The sequence below is a fragment of the Dermacentor albipictus genome, unplaced genomic scaffold (assembly GCF_038994185.2).
Source record: "Dermacentor albipictus isolate Rhodes 1998 colony unplaced genomic scaffold, USDA_Dalb.pri_finalv2 scaffold_33, whole genome shotgun sequence".
In the NCBI taxonomy this organism is placed as follows: Eukaryota; Metazoa; Arthropoda; class Arachnida; order Ixodida; family Ixodidae; genus Dermacentor; species Dermacentor albipictus.
The window spans coordinates 2,417,910-2,439,476 of record NW_027225587.1 but is presented as its reverse complement, the minus strand read 5'-3'; the positions used below and the strand labels follow the sequence as shown (position 1 = coordinate 2,439,476).

The window sequence follows — 21,567 nt, the reverse complement described above, 5'->3', positions numbered from 1 at the left end:
AAGAGCTCTTCCGTATGCTCGATCCGGCTTGACGTGGAAATGACACGGGGAGAGGCTATATCTCACTAATGTTGCACTTATATCACTTGAACGCGGCAGCGAGGTGTTAGCGCTCGTAGATGCTTCTGATACGTTTGTTGCACGCACCTAGCCCGCGCCAAATTCGCAAAGTTCGCCTGATAAGTGATGCATTGCTGCAAGATTTACTTAACCAGAATTTTTTGCAAGAAGTACAGTGGCCAGAAATATTAGTTACAGGCGATTACCGGAGGCGATTTGATTTGAACAGTTTCTTTTTTTAAGGGTATTAAATTTCCACCGCTACTTGAATAAGGGGATGCTTGGCTCCTTGCGACCACTTCGTTGCTGGAATCTTCGTACGCGAACTCCTTAGAGGAGTCGACTACATGAATGGGGGTGAGCGCCAGCTCATGAAAGAAATAAATAAACTGATCTTTCCAAGAAATTACGGAAGTATGCGGAAGAACGCACGCAGCAAATTTCATTGATATCCGCTGACCTCGAAAAATTGCCGGAGTTGCGATGCCGTCAATTAGGTGCAGGAATTACTCAAATAGTCGAAGCTTGCCACAAGTGAAAAGTTCAATGATGATGGCATGCCTTGCGCCCAGAGCAAGTCCTTGTATTTCTCTAAATTCAAAGCAAAGAAAAAAAATCCTGTTTGGTTGGCGAAGACCAGTTAGAAAACGAAAGCGAAACTGATAAGTCGAGCATTTGACAGAAGCGCCACAGTACCGCGGGGCTGCGGCAGCATCGGCGCAGCGGCGACAGGGGCGGGATCTGTTGGATGCTGACTGACGTCGTTTACGCGCGCTTTCGTGTTGTCATTCTGCTGCGAAACTCGAAGCCGCCGAAACGTTTGAAGCGACAGGTTATTTAGAGCATGAGCCGAGACATGGGGAGGGGAGGGCACTCCACAAGATCCCATGCTTATCACAGAGGTCCCACTCCTGTTGTAGGTCTTCGAGCTATCGTCCACTCGCTCTGAGCTGCACCCCGGCGCGCGAAGGAACGACAGCGTTTTTTATCCCTGTATCGCAAGGACAACTTGTTTACGCGAGTGGTGTTGAAGGATTGCGGTGAGTTCAGATTCCTCCTTGTGTCACTCCTGCGACTTTACTTGTCGTAACATGCTACATGTGGCCAAGTGTACGCGATTGTGTCAGCTTGCTTCCTTCGCCTCTTGGCATACGTAACCGTCGCCAACTGTGTCCCTGTCCAGTACCTCGTAATTTATAACGGCTGTCCTCATTTCTGGTTTCCATTAGTTGTAACTGGTAGCAAATAGCTGTGATGGGGGGGGGGGGGGGGAGGGTGGTAATGAGGTCAGTTGCGCGGTTTAAATTGACCCTGACCAAGGAGGCACGCAGCTAGCTTGTAGACGTCTACCTTCCAGCTTGATTTAGTTTAGGTCACAGCTAGTAGCCGTCTTCTGTAAGCTGTGCTCTATATCTAGAACTCTACAAGCCAGCTGGTAGCTTAGCTAATGCTCCCTCCCCTTACGGCTAGTAGCCACCTTGGGAAGCACTGCTGTAGCTGCGGTGTAGACATTCAATGTCCAGGCTTGGTCAGCCAGCTTCGCAGGTGCTATAGTTAGCTCTACGTACCATGTTTACGATCCTGTGAGGCTGAATTCATATTTTACATGTCACTACAAACGCACAAGAAAAGCAACTACAGTAAAATTTTCACTTTAATTGTGGTCAGTGTCTTTCTTGTACCAAGTTAATTTCCAACCAGATGAGCTGTTGTCAAGCCCTTGATTTCATGCCACTAATATTGCACAAATACCAAACTGATAATCATTTATTAAAGTAATAAATACAGTGCAACAAAATGCTGAAATCGTTATTCCAAAATTCACAAAGAAATGTATTTGTGCTCTCTGTATTGTTCTCCCTCACCTTGTAAACTGCTCCTTGTAAGCTGCAATACTACAGTTCTTACCTAGCTCGAGCAAGTATAGGCATTTCTAGTCGTCAAATGGTGTCGGCACTCACCAACTTTAATGTGTACCAAACTTGGTAATGTAACATTATTGGAGGTTTTCATACAAAGTATGACATATCTGCCACCATGCATGTGCAGCAGAGAAAGGGGGATTTCATTATGCCTCTTTATTTTTAAGAATTTAAGATACAGCTTAAATAAGTTTAGCAGTTCAGCCTAAGCACGCGCTGAGTGCACATAGTACATTGCAGTCCAGTCATTTTGTACAGCCATTCTCAAAATTTCAGCACCATGCTTGTAAACAGTTCTACATTTTGATAATCTGAAAGGATCATTGTTTTGATAGTAGGGGGTGAGTATTGCCTGACATTACGCCATACCATGCATGTCGGCTGTAGCAATTCGCTTAATAAGCGTGTCTGTGTGAAATAGTGCCACAAATGTACGATTCTATTTCCCTTTTTCCACAAGCCATCAGTAGGTTGAACTGCGTGTGCATCTTGTGTACCAGTAGACTTTCACTGGTATGAAAATACATGGATCCATATGCAGGAGCCACATATGCCATTTCCACGAACGAATACAGCCAATAAATACCGCTATCATTTCAGGTAAACTGTACTCTAAACAAATGGTTGCATGCAGTATTAATGGCAGATGAACATATTGAGTGAACATTTTTTGGAGAGCGCATATTAAGGAGGATAAAACAGCATGCATAAAGGCTGTTTCCTGTCTCTACACAGACACAGCCTTGCATAATGGCTTATATATGCTTAAGGGAAGCAGTAAACACTGCAGTTTATTTCATAAATGCAAGTGTGACTCAGTGTGGCTACTATGCATGTGACTAATAGAGTGGGTCCTTAGTAATTGCAACTTCTTTACAGAGAACTTAGAAATCTGAATTGTCATTGTAACAGAAAATAACATTGTCTTAGTTAAAATGGTAATAGAAATGTTTATAAAACAGGTACAGGGACCAATTACCTTTTTTGAGAGCATCACTAAATATAGTAGGCTTCATTTTCAAATAAAGGGGGGGGGGGGGGGCAAGCAGTGCAGGAATAGAACAAACTGAGACTTGACGGAATCGTAAGCTTAAAAGGCAGTAAAGGCACATTCACAATTCTCTCTTGAATATATCTGCCCAGTAACCAATGTTATAAAAGACTTACTTGGCTTAAATAATGGCTGAAAAAACTATACTATTGTCTCTCACACACACACATGCATGCACACGTACTTATACAGACACAAAAATAAACTAATAAAACTGATTTGGGGTGCTTTCAAAAATTACTACTTAGAGTGGCAACTGAATTGTGGCTGGCCTACCACAAAGAGCTCATTGTGGGCCCTGGAGCCATATTTTGATTAGGAGGCCCACCATTTACACTAACCAGAAAGACTTGATTTGCATGCTGGAATACTTTGTTGCAATCTTCTGTGGACAACTGTGACTACCACACAGAAAGTTGGTTGATGAAATCACAGCTACAGAATGTCCTTTGTGCCACCTCAGGGAAAGATGCAGCTGCTTACACAGGGATTGGCAGGCTCAGTGGTTTCTAGTATGCTGCACGAGTTAAAACAAGACATCAACAGTGCAAAACAAATTGTGCATCAAAATTATTAGTCTTTTAAAATCGGTTACTGCACCTAGAGAAATTCATTAAGGGTGTACTGACACAAAAACATTGTGCCCCGGCCCTACATTTATGATGTGCAGCCTCAATTCCCTGAGTAACACAAATAATTATTATATCACATTTTATACAGCTAGTTTAATATGTGCTTCAAGTGCAGCACTATTTTATCAGGAGACTAATCTCATCACCGAAACTATAGTTGAAATTCATGTGGTGTCACAAACAACTCAAGCATGTGACAGTCGACTCAGTGCAATAGTTGATGGTGATATACACTAAGTTCTTTGTTGTACTAACGTCAGTTCAACGAACATTTATGAATAACAAACTCTTAGAAAATCTCCGCCGGTTTTCTCATGCATTCTAAGCAAAAATCTTTCACTTAAATGAATTTCTGAATAGTGGAAATTGCACTTGAACAAACTTGAGGCTCCTGGTGGACAGTAACACCAACTACAAACGGAAACTGCTGGCATAAATCCAGCCTTTCGTTCCTGTGCGAGTGCAAGCCGAACAGCAGGATGAGGTGATCGACCCAGGGATGTGGACAGAGGTCTGTCGCCAGCTGTATGGTGACAGCAACACTTCGATTGAAGAATATGGACAGTGACAGTGAGCTCATTACCTGTGCTGAACTGTGCTATTTCCAGTCTTCGTGCACTTTCTGTGCCAGCACATCTGTGTCAGCATCAGCCACTTGAATATTTTTCAGAATCCTTTAACTTGTATCACTGGACAATATTGCTCTGTGACTAACGCGGGCTACCGTGTCTTCAAGAAGATCCCATGACTGTGGTATTGGCCTTCGCAGGCTTATATTCTGCATTCTGCCATGTACAGCAAGAACGACTGGACGGGTCTGTTCCATCCTCTCGCTTTCTGAAAAAGAAGTTCAAGCTAATTCTTCCTCTTCGTTTATTGTTGCACAAAAGCTTGCACAAGCCAGCTTACATTCTACGTGCTGTAGGTAAATAGTGCATGCACATTTGCAAACTGCCATTCCATGCATCTGTTGTAAAACATTTAGTAGATTTGCTGCGTAGTACTTTAAGATGTGCACAGGTTTATGACCATAGCTTTAAACGATTTTGAAAGAGCAAAGAATACTTTGCCTAATGTATGTTTATTGCGAGGCTCAAATACGACCTATAAAGAAACATCCCCAGTCACATTTCTCTCACTATGATCATTGTTCCCACCATGTGTATGGTTGTTATGCCTCTCCAATGCATGGTTGTCACATATAGATTCATTGGTATGGGTAGCGCAAGAGATTGAGACGAAGAAAGCCAGAACAACAAGCACTGCATTGTCACCTCGATGCTTATGAGTCGGTTGCAGTCCAAGTGGTACTATAGATAGCTTGCATGTCACATCATGGACACAGCTTCTCACCATGCTGGTCCTCCAACGTGGCAGCCAGGATAATGTCAGCCATCAGTGTATTGTATTCACTGCCACAAATAAACTGCTTCAATGTCATAGAGACGTGTTTGGAATGCTGACGCCGTCTGTGCCAGAACCATGGCAAAACTGGCAGAACCATGACATGAGATGCCAACAGATGCAGCTTCTCGCAGTTCTGGTGCTCCATTGTGGTGGCTAGGATGACGTCAGTGCAAACTCATATATATGCAAGCTTCTTTCTCTTCTCAAGCGAAGTGAAAGTGAAGTGTCTTCCTACCACTGCTGCACTTAGTGATAATGTACTGATTGTGCTTTTAGACAGTGGTGCAAATGGAAATTGCAAGAAGGGTCTGAAGGAGATGAAAGCATGCAGTAGCAGCAAGGTCACTCCCTACAGAAAGCTTCAAGACTTCACTCTCCTGAGTGGAGCCTTGAGCTCTTGCACTGATTTGACTGTTGGATTTCAAATCCCTTCTTACCTACTACTTTTGAAGCCAGCTATCTTTGCTGGGTAAGAGTGTTTCATAGTGCAGCACCCAAAGCTGTCTGGGTACCATAGTGTGCTTATGTTGAGAGCCACGGTTGCAGTATTTTGCATGTAGTAAAGTATCCCAATGAGATTTCACGCAACCGTTTGTGCTGACATGAAGGTGTGTGCAGGTTCTGCGTTTGAAGAAACTTGGTCATGGCATCTTCAATCCTGAGAGCACCCCATCTTGGCACAGTTGCCTTCACAGCCACAGTTGTGGGTGGGGCGGTCGCAGCGGCGTCTTACATTTGGCTCAAGCGCAAGGCTGCCGCCAGCAACTTTGTGCCTGTGGCTCGTTTGGTCAACATCACCATCTACCCTATCAAGTCCCTTGCTGGCATAGAGGTGCCATATGCTGACTGCACTGTGGCTGGGCCAGTCTACAAGGGGCTCAAGGACAGGTGATTATTCCATGCATTGCAGCTCTGTTGCTGAGCTGTTGCCGATCTGTTGGTGGCTGTACTCGGCAAAAGCAACTTCAAGTGACACATAACACACTTCAATTACATACAACTGGCAAACAAACATGCTGATCTTGGGTGATAACACCAGTCACATTATTGTATACGCCTCGTGCACCGCCCATAGAGGCGCCACTGATAGCCACCTATTGGGTGCTCCCAACAGTACCAGCGGGAGCAGTAGCAGACAACCCTTTGCCGCAAGGATGGCTGAAGTTCGCGGTTGCGATTTCTCTTTTATTCAGGTGCCAGACTGATTCTTCTGTGGTAACAGCTGTAGGGAAGACGCAGACCTCTGTGGAAGCGGGTATGGACACAATGTTACTGGCGTTTGGGACAACATGGTCCACATATGTGCCAGGTGCATCCCGCAGACAAACGCCAGGAATCCCATTTACACGAAGTGCAGCTAATGTTAACTAGCAGGTAAATTTTGTTGAGTAATGCGATGTATTGATTGTTTTTCTTAAAATTCTACCCTTACCGTAATGCTCCTTCTGTACATTAATAATAAGCACCCGTCGTTAGCGCAGACTTCTGTCAAACAAATCCGCACAGTGCAATGTCTGCATATGCCGTTGTGATTTTTCTGCTGATTAATACATGTGACATCGCCGAATAAGTGCAGTCAAAGTCGCCTCAAGAAGAGTAATTGCAAATTTATTGATGGAAACGCGTACACTAGTCAACAAAGTCACCAAACGCACGGGTTAATAAAAGCGCGTGTTAGCGCTGTACTGCCGCTGCAGTTCTTGCAAATTTAAATTCCCCAAGGGAGCTGCTTGGAAACGTACAAAGCTAAAGTCCGATTAACTTTCCAGTACTTTTTTCAAAATGTTACTAGATAGAGGTGCCAGACAATATATTTAAAGGCAGAGCAGCACCAGTAAAAGTAGATGAGCGCTGGCGGCAAGGCCGGGTTTAGTGTTCTGTGGTGTAAGCGTAATAAAAAAGAATTAAGTTGAGTACAAAGTTCACATGCAAGAAGGGACTACGTTCTGAAACAAACAAATCAGTCGGCTTGCTAAGTTTGCTCAGACAGTGTCGAGGTGTGATGACTTCCCAAACGTGACGCGAACTTTGCAGCGAAAAATGGAACAAAAATACCATATGCAGCAACTATTAGCAATTCTCGCCCTGAAATACCTATTTTCTGAACACATTTTCCAAAAAACCACAATATCTGAGACACCTTTGGGTGAAAAGAATAAAGCTCTTAAAGAAGCACTTGCTTGGTATCATTCTGATAAGACACAGCCTGATTTATACCCTTTACAAACGAGGCAGGGTGAAAACCTCGAAGCTGAAATGAATCAACAAGAGTTATTCATGAAGCAACTAGCAACAGTTAAACATGTGTGAAGCCACGCATAAAATATATGTGAAACATTAAGTGCGGGACAGCTGGTGCGAGGATTTATCGAGTCACATAAAAACAACAATTTCAGTTCTTGCAAACTGCAGTAGCTTTAATGTACAACACAATGCACTAGTGCAGTCGTGCTGCCTAGCTAGCGCAACGCGGTAAAGAAGCGGAAAACAATATAAGCAGCAAACGGCATTCCGAACTTTAGCAAAATGCCTTTAAACCACATGCTGCACTGCAGACGAACTTCGCCGCTTACGCGTCTATGATCGAGTGGCACGACACTGGCAACAAACACTGGCAAGACAAAGGAAAAGATGCGAACAAGAAATTTCTCGCCGAAGCGACGATCCATTGCTACCGTTGCTCTCGCCGATGAGGCCTGGGGGCGCGGGGGTTATTAGAAGCGTATCGCTGGCACGTTTTTGCCGGTATTTGAGCCCCCCACCCTGCAACAATTCTTCGACATTCCTTGAAGCTTTGGCCACCCCACACATATGAAGGGGGTTGCCTATTTTGCTCCGAAAACGTGAATAAGGCAGAGAAGCACTATCAACTGCACAACAAACTACGGCGCGTGGCTGGCTCGTCCCCCGTGTGTTTGGCGCAAAGCCGCCACCAATGGCGCGTCCATCGGCGTGCACTACGCGTATATTAGTGATGACTCGAAGCCAGTGCATGTAATTTTTTGTTGTACTGGTGCCACGTATTGACATGGCAAGTCACTGATGAGCCATCAAAATCCTTAGGAGACCTTTGCTTGTCTATTAGAGCCATATTACACTTGCGTTTACTTTGGAAAGACCTGATAGTAAATTTTATTAAAGCCGATCTAAGTGTGGGAGCTTATAGCAAATATTGGATATAACAAAAATATCTTTGTGTTGAATGGGACTTTGTTTTAACGAGATTCGACTGTAACCTACTTCATTTTGTTCATAAGTATTGTGAGGGCTCATAAATAGCATGTGGGCATGATTTTCAATGTGCACTGACAACAGTATCATAATGTATCGGTGTGTACAAGGTGAAGTATGACGTTCATGTATTGTGAAGACGATTGAATGATGGTGAGGTATGTAGATTAAAGTGCATGACATATTGTTGCTTGGAAGTTGTCTGGCCTTAGAAGTACCCAGCTGCAAACTGAATCCCATATCTTTCTCAGGGTCTTAGTAATTTGTTTAGTTGTGTGTGTGTAAACCTGTGTGTATAGTTTGGGTATAGCTTTTCAATTTATTACAAAAGCAGTTTCTTTAGAGTGGAATTGCTCGATGCAGAAATTTTACAAGTGTAATCCAACGGCTAAAAACATCTCAGTAAATGGTTGAACAGTAACATTGCTTTGTGTATTCGTAGCTTCCTAAAAATTAATGGAACTACTCATTCATGGAGGAAGAAAAGGAAAGAGCCATTATAATAAATTATTTAGGGTACTTTGACGTTTTCCAGTACATTTTCTAAGGTTTCTAGGTCTAGGGTCTTTATTTAAAGAAAAATAAAATGGAGAGTTGAAAATGTCATGCGAGTACTCCTTTGATGTCTTAATGTTTTCGTACAAAGCTTGTTAAAAAATATGAAGTGCAACCTAGGTTTTCACTGTTTTGTATTTTTTGTCTGTGTGAATGTACTGCTTATGTGTTGCCCATTGCTTGCAGTGCTTAATTTTGTGCAATTTTTGTGCAAGCACTGAAACAGCCAGGAGGCACAGCTTTTGTGTTTTGTGGAATGTGTATATTAGCTCATGATGACTGTGTGAACTGTCCAGTGTGTGTTGCTCCATTGTCTACAGTGTACATTCACTGCCTATAGAGATTCTTCCCAAGACTGAGAGCTTCTCGAGAGGGTATTTTTATGGCTGCTGAGCTGTCAGCTCATCCTGCAGACATTTATAGGCCTTTGTTCATGGACGATAAGTTTGTTAACCTGCTATTGCATTTTATACATGAAAAGGGTCTCCATGCTTTTATTTAAATACAGATCTATGCTGCAGGGCAGGCTGCTAGAGAAAGCATTAAAAGCTTAATAAATAGGACAGAGTGGAATAATGTGCAGTGCAATAAATTTTGGTCATATTGGCGTACTATTTCATATAGTCATATTGACAGTTCCTTTTACATTACCGCTTTGGTCTTTTTCTTTCCTTACTATACTATACATTTTTTTACAGGTCGTTATTCTTAACTTACATGCCTGAATACTGGTCTTTTAATTTTTTGCTTGTGTACATCTTTCAGAAAAAGTAATTACTCTTTTGTTGATATGATAATTTGGTTATGCAATTTGGCTAGAGTGTACCTTGAAAAGAAAGTGCAGCGTTTTACTTGCACATATTCCTGTTTTCTCCTATTATAGGTTTTCTTTACAAGTATCTTACTGGAAACAATGTTGTGGTGGGCGTAATTAAACTGTTATTGTCTGAACTCATTTAAGGTATAAACATGGTTGTATGCAAGTTACGTGACTAAATTTTTCGTGTTGCTCATCAGTAGTAGTTTAAGGCCAAGGTAACATCCTCTTTTTTGTTTTAACAATCTCCTGCAAGCTGCGGCATTTGTCGGGGAAACCACACCATGCAGTGGTAAGCTGAATGTAGGAAGAAGCGTCGAAGTAGAGTTAACCACACCCACACTACTGTAAATGCCACTGTTTCTGTTCAATAAACAAGTCCTTCGTGACAGTGACTGAAAGATAAGTGCAGCGCGGTTGGGAAAAGTGGAGTAAGCAGTGGCCACTCATTTCTTTTTATTTTAATAGATTTGATATTTGGGTTTATCAATGTTGCACATACATACCTGTTGTGGTGGGCAGCTTCTGTTGAATAGTGTTTTTGTAATAGAGGAACAGGGCCACATGTTTGAGCATTTTATGTCAGTAAAAGGATTATGGTCGCTTTTCTCGTCAGTGTGGGTATGACCCTAAAGAAAATTGTGCACTTTCGTATGTGCTTCGAGTAAAACAACTCTGACAAGGCAAACAAGGCCAACAAGTTTGAAGGCAGATCCACTTGGAACAAATTCTCAGGCTGACGCCAGTTTTGAGATATTATTACCTGAACTTTGTAGAGAAATGCATTGGCATTCCAGTTCATTTTGTGCTTCAATGCATAAAACATTTTGTTAAAGGACCCTTGAAACTGTTTGGACAAATTTTCTAGATGCACAGGGTACAGGTAATGTTAATCATTCGCACCATAATTTGTGTGAAGTGTCTCATTAAGAGAGCTACAGGCGATTACAAGTTATCCTCCTCCATAGCCATGCATCCTCCATAGCCACGCCTTCACTGGGTCTGCGTCGTGATGGCACATCATGTCATCTACTTCCAGTTCTCTACGAGCGCGTGCAAAGTCTCTTCAAGCTCTCCGCCAGCTGCTTGGCTGTTGACCCTAAGCGAGAGTTATCGAAGCAGCGTGTGTTGCGAGCATTCTGTCGCAGCGCTGAACATGCCTGGTATTCCGGTAACCGCAGGCGAGCTTTGCATTTTGACGGATGGGTATTTTAGCGTAGACATACGTGAGCGGCCTGATCGGTCTGTACGGTCCAGCCAGATTTTAGCGCAGAGCTTAACCAGCCAAACAAAGAGCTAATATTGCTCTAACCAAGTGTAACACATTTTAAACGTTTACAAAAACAATGTGTTAATGATTACACTCCAGTGAAAAGTTCACACCAGCAGCAGAGGAGAATACATTTCGTTACTGCTACGGTGTTGTTTGGTTGAGCTCTGTGCCACCAGGTGGCTGCATGGTACAGACCATTAACATTTACGTTTCTGCTCATCTCGTGAAATGGCACGGTCAAATGGCCAAGCCCTGTCCCCTTTTGCTTGCGTTTACCCGAATACCGGGCTCATGAAACTCTATTGTAGTAATCCTCCGGTGTAAAGTGACGGCCGCAAACGCGCAAATCCTGGCGCCGATCACATAGCGACAATCCGATGCGCTGCAGCCACTCCGCTTGTCTGTGGCCTTGCAGAGGGACACGATGTCATAGCTTGACATATTTCCAGTCGCTATGTTTGAAGCCCACAATGCAATAAAGGCGAATCATGGTGCTCACAAAAAGACTGACTGACACTAACCGCGGAGCTCTCGTCAAAGACAGAGCATGTTGTAACACAAGCAAACAACGCTTGCTGTGTGCCGGAAGTGCTCAGTTGTAGGGAGAAATTGTTCTTGTGCATTCTCTTTCGGTTACTTTCTTTTCATAGAAACAAATTAACTAACATTTAAACTATTATGAACAACATTTGTTCACCATAAAGTTGGAAAAATTATCCATGATTCGCTCTGGACATATACGTAATCGGATAGCGCGCCCTACTAACGTCATTAGGGAAATTTACGTAAAATGGATAGGGACGGCTTACAATTTTGCCGAGTGATGTGCTGTGAGCGGCAGCGATGTACATTTTTAAAACCTTGTAATAAATTACACGCTTTACGCGGAACACTTACATGCATCAATTGATGATCAGAAGTACCTACTCGAATGACTCAGTATATTTGTACCAAATCATCAAAATTGTTTTGAGGGTCCCTTTAAGCAAGTGGAACAACAGTGCATTTTTACCGCAAGTTTGATGGTCCATATTTTGTAAATAGTGTCAGCCGCACAATTCTTTTTCAAGTGCATACGCCGTGCAGTCCCACCCTCTAGAATTTGTAAGTTGTAATATGAGCCATAAGGTAATTAGTTAACTTCATTAGTGATTTTTGGTAATTGATTATGCATTTTAATTTGTTTTGCTAGTAGTCTCTGTGTCTTTGAGTAGACCAGCTCATAGACTAGAATTGTGATATCTGCCACAGGCAACTTTAAATATTTTGAGTGTTGGCTGAAACACCGTGTAGTATAGTATATATGTATGTGTGTATACACACACACTCACACACCTTTCCTGGCCTATGCATGATCTGTGAGATGCCTTTCAAGGATAATGCTCCTGTATTATTTGAAGATTGTAATTGTAGTCTGTTGGTCACCTTGTTGGGGTCGTCATATGAATCGGCATATATTTTTATTTTCTCTAGAAAAAGGACTTGAAGAGCAAATGAATAATATTCTGGCAGGTCGTTCAAAGTACAGGGTGGGTGAGGCATTTGAGGACACTGCTTCGTATGCTATGGACATTTAAGTTCTAAGTCTCTCCATCTAGGCAATTCTTATTCATTGACCCCTCTGTTACATACTTACATTTTTTCGAGCATTGCAGCCTCTAGTTTGACACAAGATATGAAGCCGCATGCAATCTTAGTTACCTTACATGCTGACCGCAGCAATTGGGTAATGCCACATTCTCAGCTGTGGAGAAATCTCCTGCTTTTTGAAGTTTCAAATATGGCTTCAAACATGGCGAAAAAAATATGCCTATCAAGAAAAAGACCGCATCTGGAATCTGCCGCTTCACCAAGATAACTTCCTGCGGTACATTTACCCAGAAATGCGACGGAAAATTCCACGACCACTTCGTCGACACTTAGAGACGTACCATTGTCTTCAGCTGAACGTGGCATACACAAACAATTATCTTTACGGCATAGGGCTTACCACTAACCCCTACTGTAATAACTATGGCAACTTAGAGACAATGGAGCACATATTGCTAGAATTCCCCGCATACTGTGACGAGAGACAATTTTTTGAGCAACAAATGGACATGATTTGCCACGATCCTTTGACATTACCCAGTATTTAAGTCCAAAACCCAGCCCTTCAAAACAGTGGCGGGTTTTGGATTTATTGTTCAAATACCTGTCAGAAATAGGTGTAATAGGATAGCTTTAAAGATTCTACATTTCATAGACAAAAGTCCAAATTTACCCGCCATGTCACCTGTAACTATCAGTATCAAGTCCACTTGCATATTTAATATTTATTTTTATTCTCTTCCACTCTCTTCTGAAATTTTTTAATCCGATTCCCCATCCCTATACAGAGTAGCATGCCAGTGGTTGTATACGCACCGGCGAAATTCTATTTTTCTAAGAGTCTCTCTCTCTCTCTCTCCTGCTTTTTGGAGTGAGACAGGAGGGCATGCTCAATTGTCATCTGCGACAAGAGAAACAAGCACTGCCTGTGATACAATTTCATTCAGGCTGTTTAGTTTCTCCAGCAGGTGGAGGTCATCATAAGTGAGAGCCCTTATATTATTGATATTCTTGGCAGATCGGCTTCATGTGGCGAAGACATCAGTCAGGTCTTGTGCGCATACAATCATTAGGGGTTGCTCCTAAGTAGTGGATTTTATTCCTCCCACATCACCTGCACAGCTCAAAAGTGGCTGGCTATGAACTTCTATGGCCACATCACCCTCACTGTGGCATCTTAGTTCCCGATAATTTAGACCTGCTATGCTGCTTTATATGGGGGAGGGCATCAATGAGAGGGCATCGAATAAACAGCCATGCAGTTTTAAAAGCTGGCTAAAGGCTGCTATTGTGGAAGCGCTGGCGGACGTGAAAACACAGCACTTGATCCAAGCATGCAGTCGTTATTGAAGCCAAAGTCGGTCACTTGTTGAGGCTGAAGACGATCTTATTGAGCAGTCTTAGGAAACAGCAGTGAAAGAACCAATGTAAAAAATGTAACTAATAAATTTTTTTAGTTTTATATAGTATATAATAGTTTTAACCGGGAGAACACACTGTCTGAACTCGCAAAAAAATTCAACGCTCAACTGTAGTTGATACCTACGCAATGTAAAGTGTTGCGAGAATCATTTAGCATGAGATACCAATGCATGCCAAGCTAGTGGGGCCCAAGTTGCCTGTTGTCGTTTTCGTGCTTCAGCAGGCTTACGTTTGCACTGCTCAAATTCAGTCTGGGTCAGCAGCTTCTTCGAGACGAGCAGGGCATTTTGGCGGGAAGTTTTAACATGCCCACTTGGTGCATATCTTTGGGGCAAGAGATGTCTGCTTGCGTGGAGCTTTTGGGCCCGACCAACCCGAGATGCAAGCTGTCGTTTTCCTGTGACGTAGTGCTTTAAAACAGCGACAGAAAAATTGAAATGAGATTGAGCTGGGAGGCGCCTATGATGCTGGTGCCTACAATGCAAATATGGTGCCTACGATGCCACTAGGGCAAAACGTGATGCTCACTTCGCGCTGCTTGCAGGTTAGAATGCCGGCGAGTTTGGGTTATTGCCTATTAAGTGTGTGCAGTGCACTTTCCAATGGCACTACGCCCCACATGCTGTGAACAGATAGGTGAAGATGCTTATTGCAATACGGTTAGCAGTGATAGTTGTGAATGTGGTGTGCAACCACCCGGCAGTTTTGCTGGTACCGGAACAGGAAACTCAGTGCGTGCCAGCATTTTTATGCTCGACTGGTGGGCGAGTATGATGGGAAAGCTGTTGCGGCAGGCAGCTACTATTGCTGATCATACGTGCCTTGTGCCTTTTCTTGTTTACAGGTGATTTAGCTGCCTGAAAACATATCGTACGACTTCAGTTTGTGGGTGTACTCAAAGTTGGTACCGAAGGATCATGTTTTCCGGGAATGTATGAACTAGTAAAAGTAAGCATAACTGTATTGGGTCACTTTTGTGTTATCAGTCGCGAACGTTGGCACCGAGAAATTGTATAAGTGAGATTCTAGATTAACAAATGTTTTCTGAAATGCTGTTGCCATTCCTGAATTCTTCAGCATGCACTCAAATACCTCTTGCATACTGTAAATGTCCATAAAATGAAATTTCCAAACATATTATGCATTGACCGCAGTAAGCTTGGAACTCTGTAGGAGGCTGAAGTGTTTTTTTTCTTTATATTTTAAAGCATGGACACTTAAGGAAGGTGGCTTGGAGGACTTATTTGAGTTCTTTTCTTCGTGGGTTAAGCACCACTGGTTTCTGTGCCAATGGATATCAGTGCTGTTAACATTGTGTTGGACATGTTTCCACTACTTATGATGTGTCTTGAATTATATCATTTGACATAGCCTCGGCACCGCTGATTGTTCTGTCAAGAAAGGTGCCTTGGTACTCGGTCTTTGCTTACAAGATGATGTGCAATGCCGCAAAAGGTTATTCCTGTAGCTTCCTTTTGAAATGGTGACTTTTACTTTCAGGCAAATGCTCCTTGTAAAAGATGACTACTTTGTTTCAATGCGCGAAGAGCCCCGTCTTGGCATGATCAGAGTCGTCTTTGATGAAAACAATTTGATGTTGACACTGACTGTGAACGGGTATCCACCACTGGTAGTTCATCTCCATGACTCAGAGGAACAGAATGTGCCTTCATTCACTGTCAGGCAAGTGTCTTTCATGTTGCATATTAGTGCTGAATAGTGGGCTAGTGTTTATCCATATGTCACATGTGCTCCTTTCAGCTGCCAGTGACCACATTTAGTTATGTCAACTGTCTCATTTTTATATGGGACTGCAGTTCTTTATCAACTGCATTTCAGTAATGCTGGGAATGGTGGGGAAAAAAGAAAAGTCAATTCTGTGTTGCAAGCTGTGGCATATCACTTATCCTAAGTGATTTAAATGTAATGAAATTATATTTCATGTCTTTTTTTTATTTAGGGTTTGCCTTAAAAAATATGCCACCTTGACCATGTGTGTCATTGTTCACATTCAGCTCCTGCTGCACTAATCTCGCACAATGGGCAAAACAGCTGCAGCAATACAGAATACGTGGAAAGTTCTAAGCTTTGCTTAGCCAACTGTGCAAGGCCACCTAAGATGCCTTAAATGCCTTAAAACAGCGTTTTAAGGCATTTGAGGCCTACAGAAGAGTTTAAATTCCAGCAAGTTAGTAAGGGTTTTTTTAGAAAAGCATGAAGAATGAAGGGGAAAGGCGACACAAGACAGCAATGTCTCGCAATTTTTTTGTCTACGCTTCTGTTCTTGGTTTTTCTAAAGATGCATTTGAAGTCTGGTTATGATTTTTGACTACAGCCCAGGTAGCACAAAAGGGGTACATGACATTTTTTTCACCGTTTATCCAAGACTATGAAAACGTCCGAAAGAAGACGTGGGATAGAAGCTCATACTGCAGAAACCATTGCATATCTAGTCTAATGTCCGGCTTGAACGCATTTTATAGCAGCTTCAAGTCTGGTATTAGAAACATTGCAAAAAATTATGTGTAGAAAAGAGATGCAGAAATTCCTAAGGCATCTCATCGAAACCATTGTGGAAATCAATTTTAAGACTTACAAGGTGTCGTGGAGAATTCGGTTCGTTATTTTGCGCTTGCTTTTGCAGCTTAGCTTTACTTTTTGTACAGTCGCAACAGAAAGGTCAGCGTGACTAACCAGTGATTTGAGCAGCAAAATTACGACACCTGGCACTGCAGCTAATGAGTGAGAGTACTGGGCCGTTCCCACTCTTCACACTCGAGGGTAGTTCGACGTACAACTTGCGATTTGGAAGTAACAATTTGGTTTTGACGACTGGTCAAACTAATGAGCCTAAACTAATGAGATAAGGATCCATAATTGCGCTGTTGCCATGGTCGATAAGTGCTGACTTTGACATGTAAAAAATATAAGAAAGAGCCCAGCACCCGCTACCTGCATGTGCTGGCACAACATCGCATATCACAATTTCGCTAGCCCGGTAGGCAGTGATTTCCCTAACTGTTCGTACAGCACATGCAAAAGGAAGTTCTTGGACTGTACTGAGTAGACTCCCAGACAGATATTGATGAAGTATGATTATATTTTGAAATTCGCAACACTTGCAGTACACCAGTTTATAAGTGCAGTACCACTGACAATGTAAAAATGAACAGCCATTCATGAACACAGCAGAATGGAAACGTAGAACAGGGTAACAAAACTCCGATGGTAATCATATTAGCAGAAATTTATTGTAACATGGTGTGGCAAACTACAACCGAGTAAAAGAATGCCTCCAAGTTTTCACGGAACACGTCAAAGGTTTATCAATAACAAAGACCTTTGATAGCTTTTCAATAGGCTTTTTTAGTACTACTAGCACATAACAGGTGCAGCGGTGGTGTAGAGGTAGAGCATCCGCCTCGCGTGCAAGAGGACCGTGGTTCGAATCCTGATGCTGCGCAATTTTCCACCCGATGAAAAAAAAAATGCATGTTGATAAAATTGCATAAACAGGCCTGGAGTGCGGCCTGATCCTGGTGACCAGAACCGGTAGCGCACTCCCTCACCGGAGCAGGATTGGCCACCCTGTTGCAGTACTTAGCCACAACCTCCTATATGAACAACACAATCAAACCCCGGCCCTCAGTCCCCAGCAGCTGCGAAGCAACTGACCATGGCGGTGGTCAAACCTGTGACGCAGCAGAGGGTGCTAAGAATACCTGGGTCCAAACAGGTCGCCATTGGAATCTGAACCTGGCAACGTTTAACGCTAGAACGTTATCTAGTGAGGCGAGTCTAGCAGTGCTATTGTAGCAGTTAGAGGGCAGTAAATGGGATATAAGAGGGCTCAGTGAAGTTAGGAGGACAAAAGAAGCATATACAGTGCTAAAAAGCGGGCACCTCCTGTGCTACCGGGGCTTAGCGGAGAAACGAGAACTAGGAGTCGGATTCCTGATTAGTAAGGACATAGCTGGTAACATAAAGGAATTCTATAGCATTAACGAGAGGGTGGCAGGTCTTGTTGTGAAACTTGGAAGGGAAGAGAGAATATGGAAGAGAAGAGAATATGGAATGGAAGAGAGAATAGTCTAGAGGAATTTAAAATCCCACAAGTAATGCCAGAAGAAGTAAAGAAAGCCTTGGGAGATATGCAAAGGGGGAAGGCAGCTGGGGAGGATCAGGTAACAGCAGATTTCTTGAAGGATGGTGGGCAGATTGTTCTAGAAAAACTGGCCACCCTGTATACGCAATGCCTCATGACTTTGAGCGCACCGGAATCTTTGAAGAACGCTAACATAATCCTAATCCATAAAAAAGGGGACGCCAAGGACTTGAAAAATTATAGACCGATCAGCTTACTGTCCATTGCCTACAAAGTATTTACTAAGGTAATCGCAAATAGAATCAGTAACACCTTAGACTTCTGTAAACCAAAGGACCAGGCAGGATTCCGTAAAGGCTCAACAATAGACCACATTCACACTATCAATCAGGTGACAAAGAAATGTGCGGAATATAACCTTTCAATATATAGCTTTCATTGATTACGAGAAAGCGTTTGATTGAGTCGAAACCTCAGCAGTCATGGAGGCATTACCGAATCGGGGTGTAGACCAGCTGTATGTAAAAATACTGAAAGATATCTACAGCGGCTCCACAGCCACTGTAGTCCTCCATAAAGAAAGCAATGAAATCCTAATAAAGAAAGGCATCAGGCAGGGAGATACGGTCTCTCCAATGTGTCTTCACAGTGTGAAGACCATGTATATGGTCTTCACAGTGTGTTTACAGGAGGTATTCAGAGACCTCGATTGGGAAGAATTGGGGATAAGAGTTCATGGATGATACCTTAGTAGCTTGCGATTCGCTGATGATATTGCCTTGCTTAGTAACTCAGGGGACCAATTGCAATGCATGCTCACTGACCTGGAGAGGCAAAGCAGAAGGATGGGTTTAAAAAAAAAATGGGTCGGAAGAAAACAGCAGTTTACAACAGGTAGCGAGGCACTGGAAATGTTAAGGGAATACATCTACTTAGGGGAGGTAGCGACTGCAGATCCAGATCATGAGACTGAAATAATCAGAAGAATAAGAATGGGCTAGGGTGTGTTTGGCATGCATTCTTAGATCATGAACAGCAGGTTTACATTATCCCTCAAGAGAAAGGTGTATAACAGCTGTGTCTTACCAGTACTCACGTACGGGGCAGAAACCTGGAGTCTTACGAAAAGGGTTCTACTTAAATTGTGGATGACGTAGCGAGCTGTGGAAAGAATAATGGGTGCAACATTAAGGAAGTCTTTGCAAACAGCACTACTAGCACAGAACTTGTAATGCATTCTTTCAAGTGACCAGAACCTGAAGGTGGGTGCCAAACCTTTTTCTCAATTAGGGAAAATTGAAGAAAGAGCCAAACTTGGCCAACGTACTGTTTTCTTAAGTGACAATAAAAAGAATTATTCTTTATTGTCCTGCCGTGGTGGCTTAGCAGCTGTAGTGTTGTGCTGCTAAGCATGAGGTTTCAGATTGAAATGCGGCTGCTACGGCTGCTACGGCTGCATTTTGATTGAGGCAAAATGTAAAAGTGCCTGTGACCCGTGCATTGGGGGTGTGTTAAAGATCCCCAGGTGATCAAAATTAATCCGGAGTCCCACACTACGGTGTGCCTCGTAATCAAATCATGGTATTGGCATGTAAAATCCCAGAATTCTTTCTTTGTTACTGTACAAGTAAATTTCTAAGAATATGAAACCAACAGAAGCCAATAAAAGCATCTGAGAATTCAATTGTACCTAATAAATTGCGATGAATAAACATTAGTTCTGAATCACTGCTGCGTCCGTGTCTTTCTTCGTCCGGGCTCTCGTTGTTTTGCATTGTGTTAAAATCTCGGGATATGATTACCTAACAGGAAATAAATATGGACAAGACAACAACTTAGTGCAGGTGGAATATGAACCCACAACTTTTGCACTATGTGTGGGTTTCATTACCAATTTTACAGCGGTGGTGGCTGTTCCCACATTCTCATTCCTGACAAAGACAACTTTCCTTGTCAAAATTGTTCATCACTTCAAGTCTCCGTCTTCCTGTGAAAACTTTTTCTTGTTTGAGTCTTGTTAGAGGTTGACAAGTACAGTGAAAGCTCATTAATTCGAACTTCAATAATTCGAATTTATAGATAATTCGAACTGTACGATTTGGTCTGGCCAAGCTCCACAGAAGTCTATGCATAAAAAAGCTAGTTAATTTGAACCCGAGAAGGTTCCGCCACGGATAATTCGAACTATGCGCCATAGTGCCGCCGGCTTGGCACCTGGCACACGGCCAGAGAAACGCGCATACTGCCTACACACAAGGCTGCGTCGCCTCCGGAATGGAGAGAACGGCGAGAGAAGGCAAAATCGGGAAAAATCTAACCGGCGCGGTGTTGGCCAGAAGGCAGCGGCAGCTGCCTTCTCTCCGTTCTACGTTGACCTCTGAGACTTCTTGCCCGTCGCGAATCTTGGGGGCTTTGCACTTCTCCTTTGCTGACTATGTCAACGTGGACGAGGGTGCAGTGGTGTGTGGTGGGCTGAAAGATTAGGACATAATTTCTCAGGTTAGAAGCGCTGAACCTGTCGCTGCCAGTGACGACGAGGAAGAGGAAAACGAAGCACCAGTTCGGCCCTCCGCTGTGGAGGTCATGGCTGGATTGAAGCTGCCCGTCTCTTCTTCAGTTTTGAAGAAGGCGAAGAGGAGGCCTTCCGCCACATTCGCTCAATAGAGCAGAAACTGGCAGAGGCTTAGCCTGGCTAAGCCTAGTGGATTGCGAAAGCAATCTTCTGTTCAGGTTGTAGAGTTCCTCCTGCTCATCGAACGTGTAGATGCAGTCTCGTCGCCATTTAAAGCATCCATAAGGCTTGCTTTTGAATGATCAGGTACCGCCAAAGTCGTGTCAGCATTGAGAGCATGCATGATACTTGTAGATGCACCCAGATCAAGAGATGTTGAACGCATTCGCCTGGCTGCATAATATGCACGCCGTTTACCTAAACGTTGTTCCCGCTCTTCATCCGTTTCTTCCGCACGCCGCCGCCTCTTAGCTGCAGCACATTGTTGCAGCTTCACCTTATACACATCATCCGACATACCATGGAGGATTCGCTGGGAAGACTGCTACGAGCCGAGTTGGGGGCCGCTTTTCCACAGCTGGCATGACGTCACATAGAACGAGCGCCTCCCCCACGGCAGCGGCGCGTGGAGGATTCGCTAAGACGATCGCGACGAGCCGAGTTGGGGGGCTGCTTTTCCACAGCTGGCATGACGTCACGTACAGCGAGTGCCCCTCGTGGCAGCGGCGCGCAGCTGTAGCATGGAGGATTCGCTGGGACGATCGCGGCGAGCCAAGTTGGGGCCCCGCTTTTCCACAGCTGGTATGACGTCACATATAGGTCACGCTAAAGGTCAATGGTGGATTCTCCAGGATGACGGCCAAGAGTGGAAACCTCGAGCAGTATTGCTTTCGCAATAAAAAGTGCTAGCTATCACCTTCAAGGAAAAAAGGCAGACTACGATCTTGGACGTTTTCAAGCATTAAATTTCTGACATGCCCTACTGCTTCC

General features: G+C 43.4%; 1 protein-coding gene across 1 annotated transcript in view; it reads left to right on the top strand.

Annotated features, from left to right (window-relative positions):
* The first annotated feature begins 768 nt into the window (after positions 1 to 768).
* Positions 769 to 21,567, top strand: part of LOC139052761 (mitochondrial amidoxime reducing component 2-like) — a 52,307-nt gene continuing 31,508 nt past the window's right edge. The window contains exons 1-3 of the mRNA XM_070529840.1: positions 769 to 1,100; positions 5,691 to 5,960; positions 15,461 to 15,643. Coding sequence (XP_070385941.1) covers positions 5,716 to 5,960; positions 15,461 to 15,643 — 428 coding nt within the window. The 5' untranslated portion in view covers positions 769 to 1,100; positions 5,691 to 5,715. The remainder of the gene's footprint in view (positions 1,101 to 5,690; positions 5,961 to 15,460; positions 15,644 to 21,567) is intronic.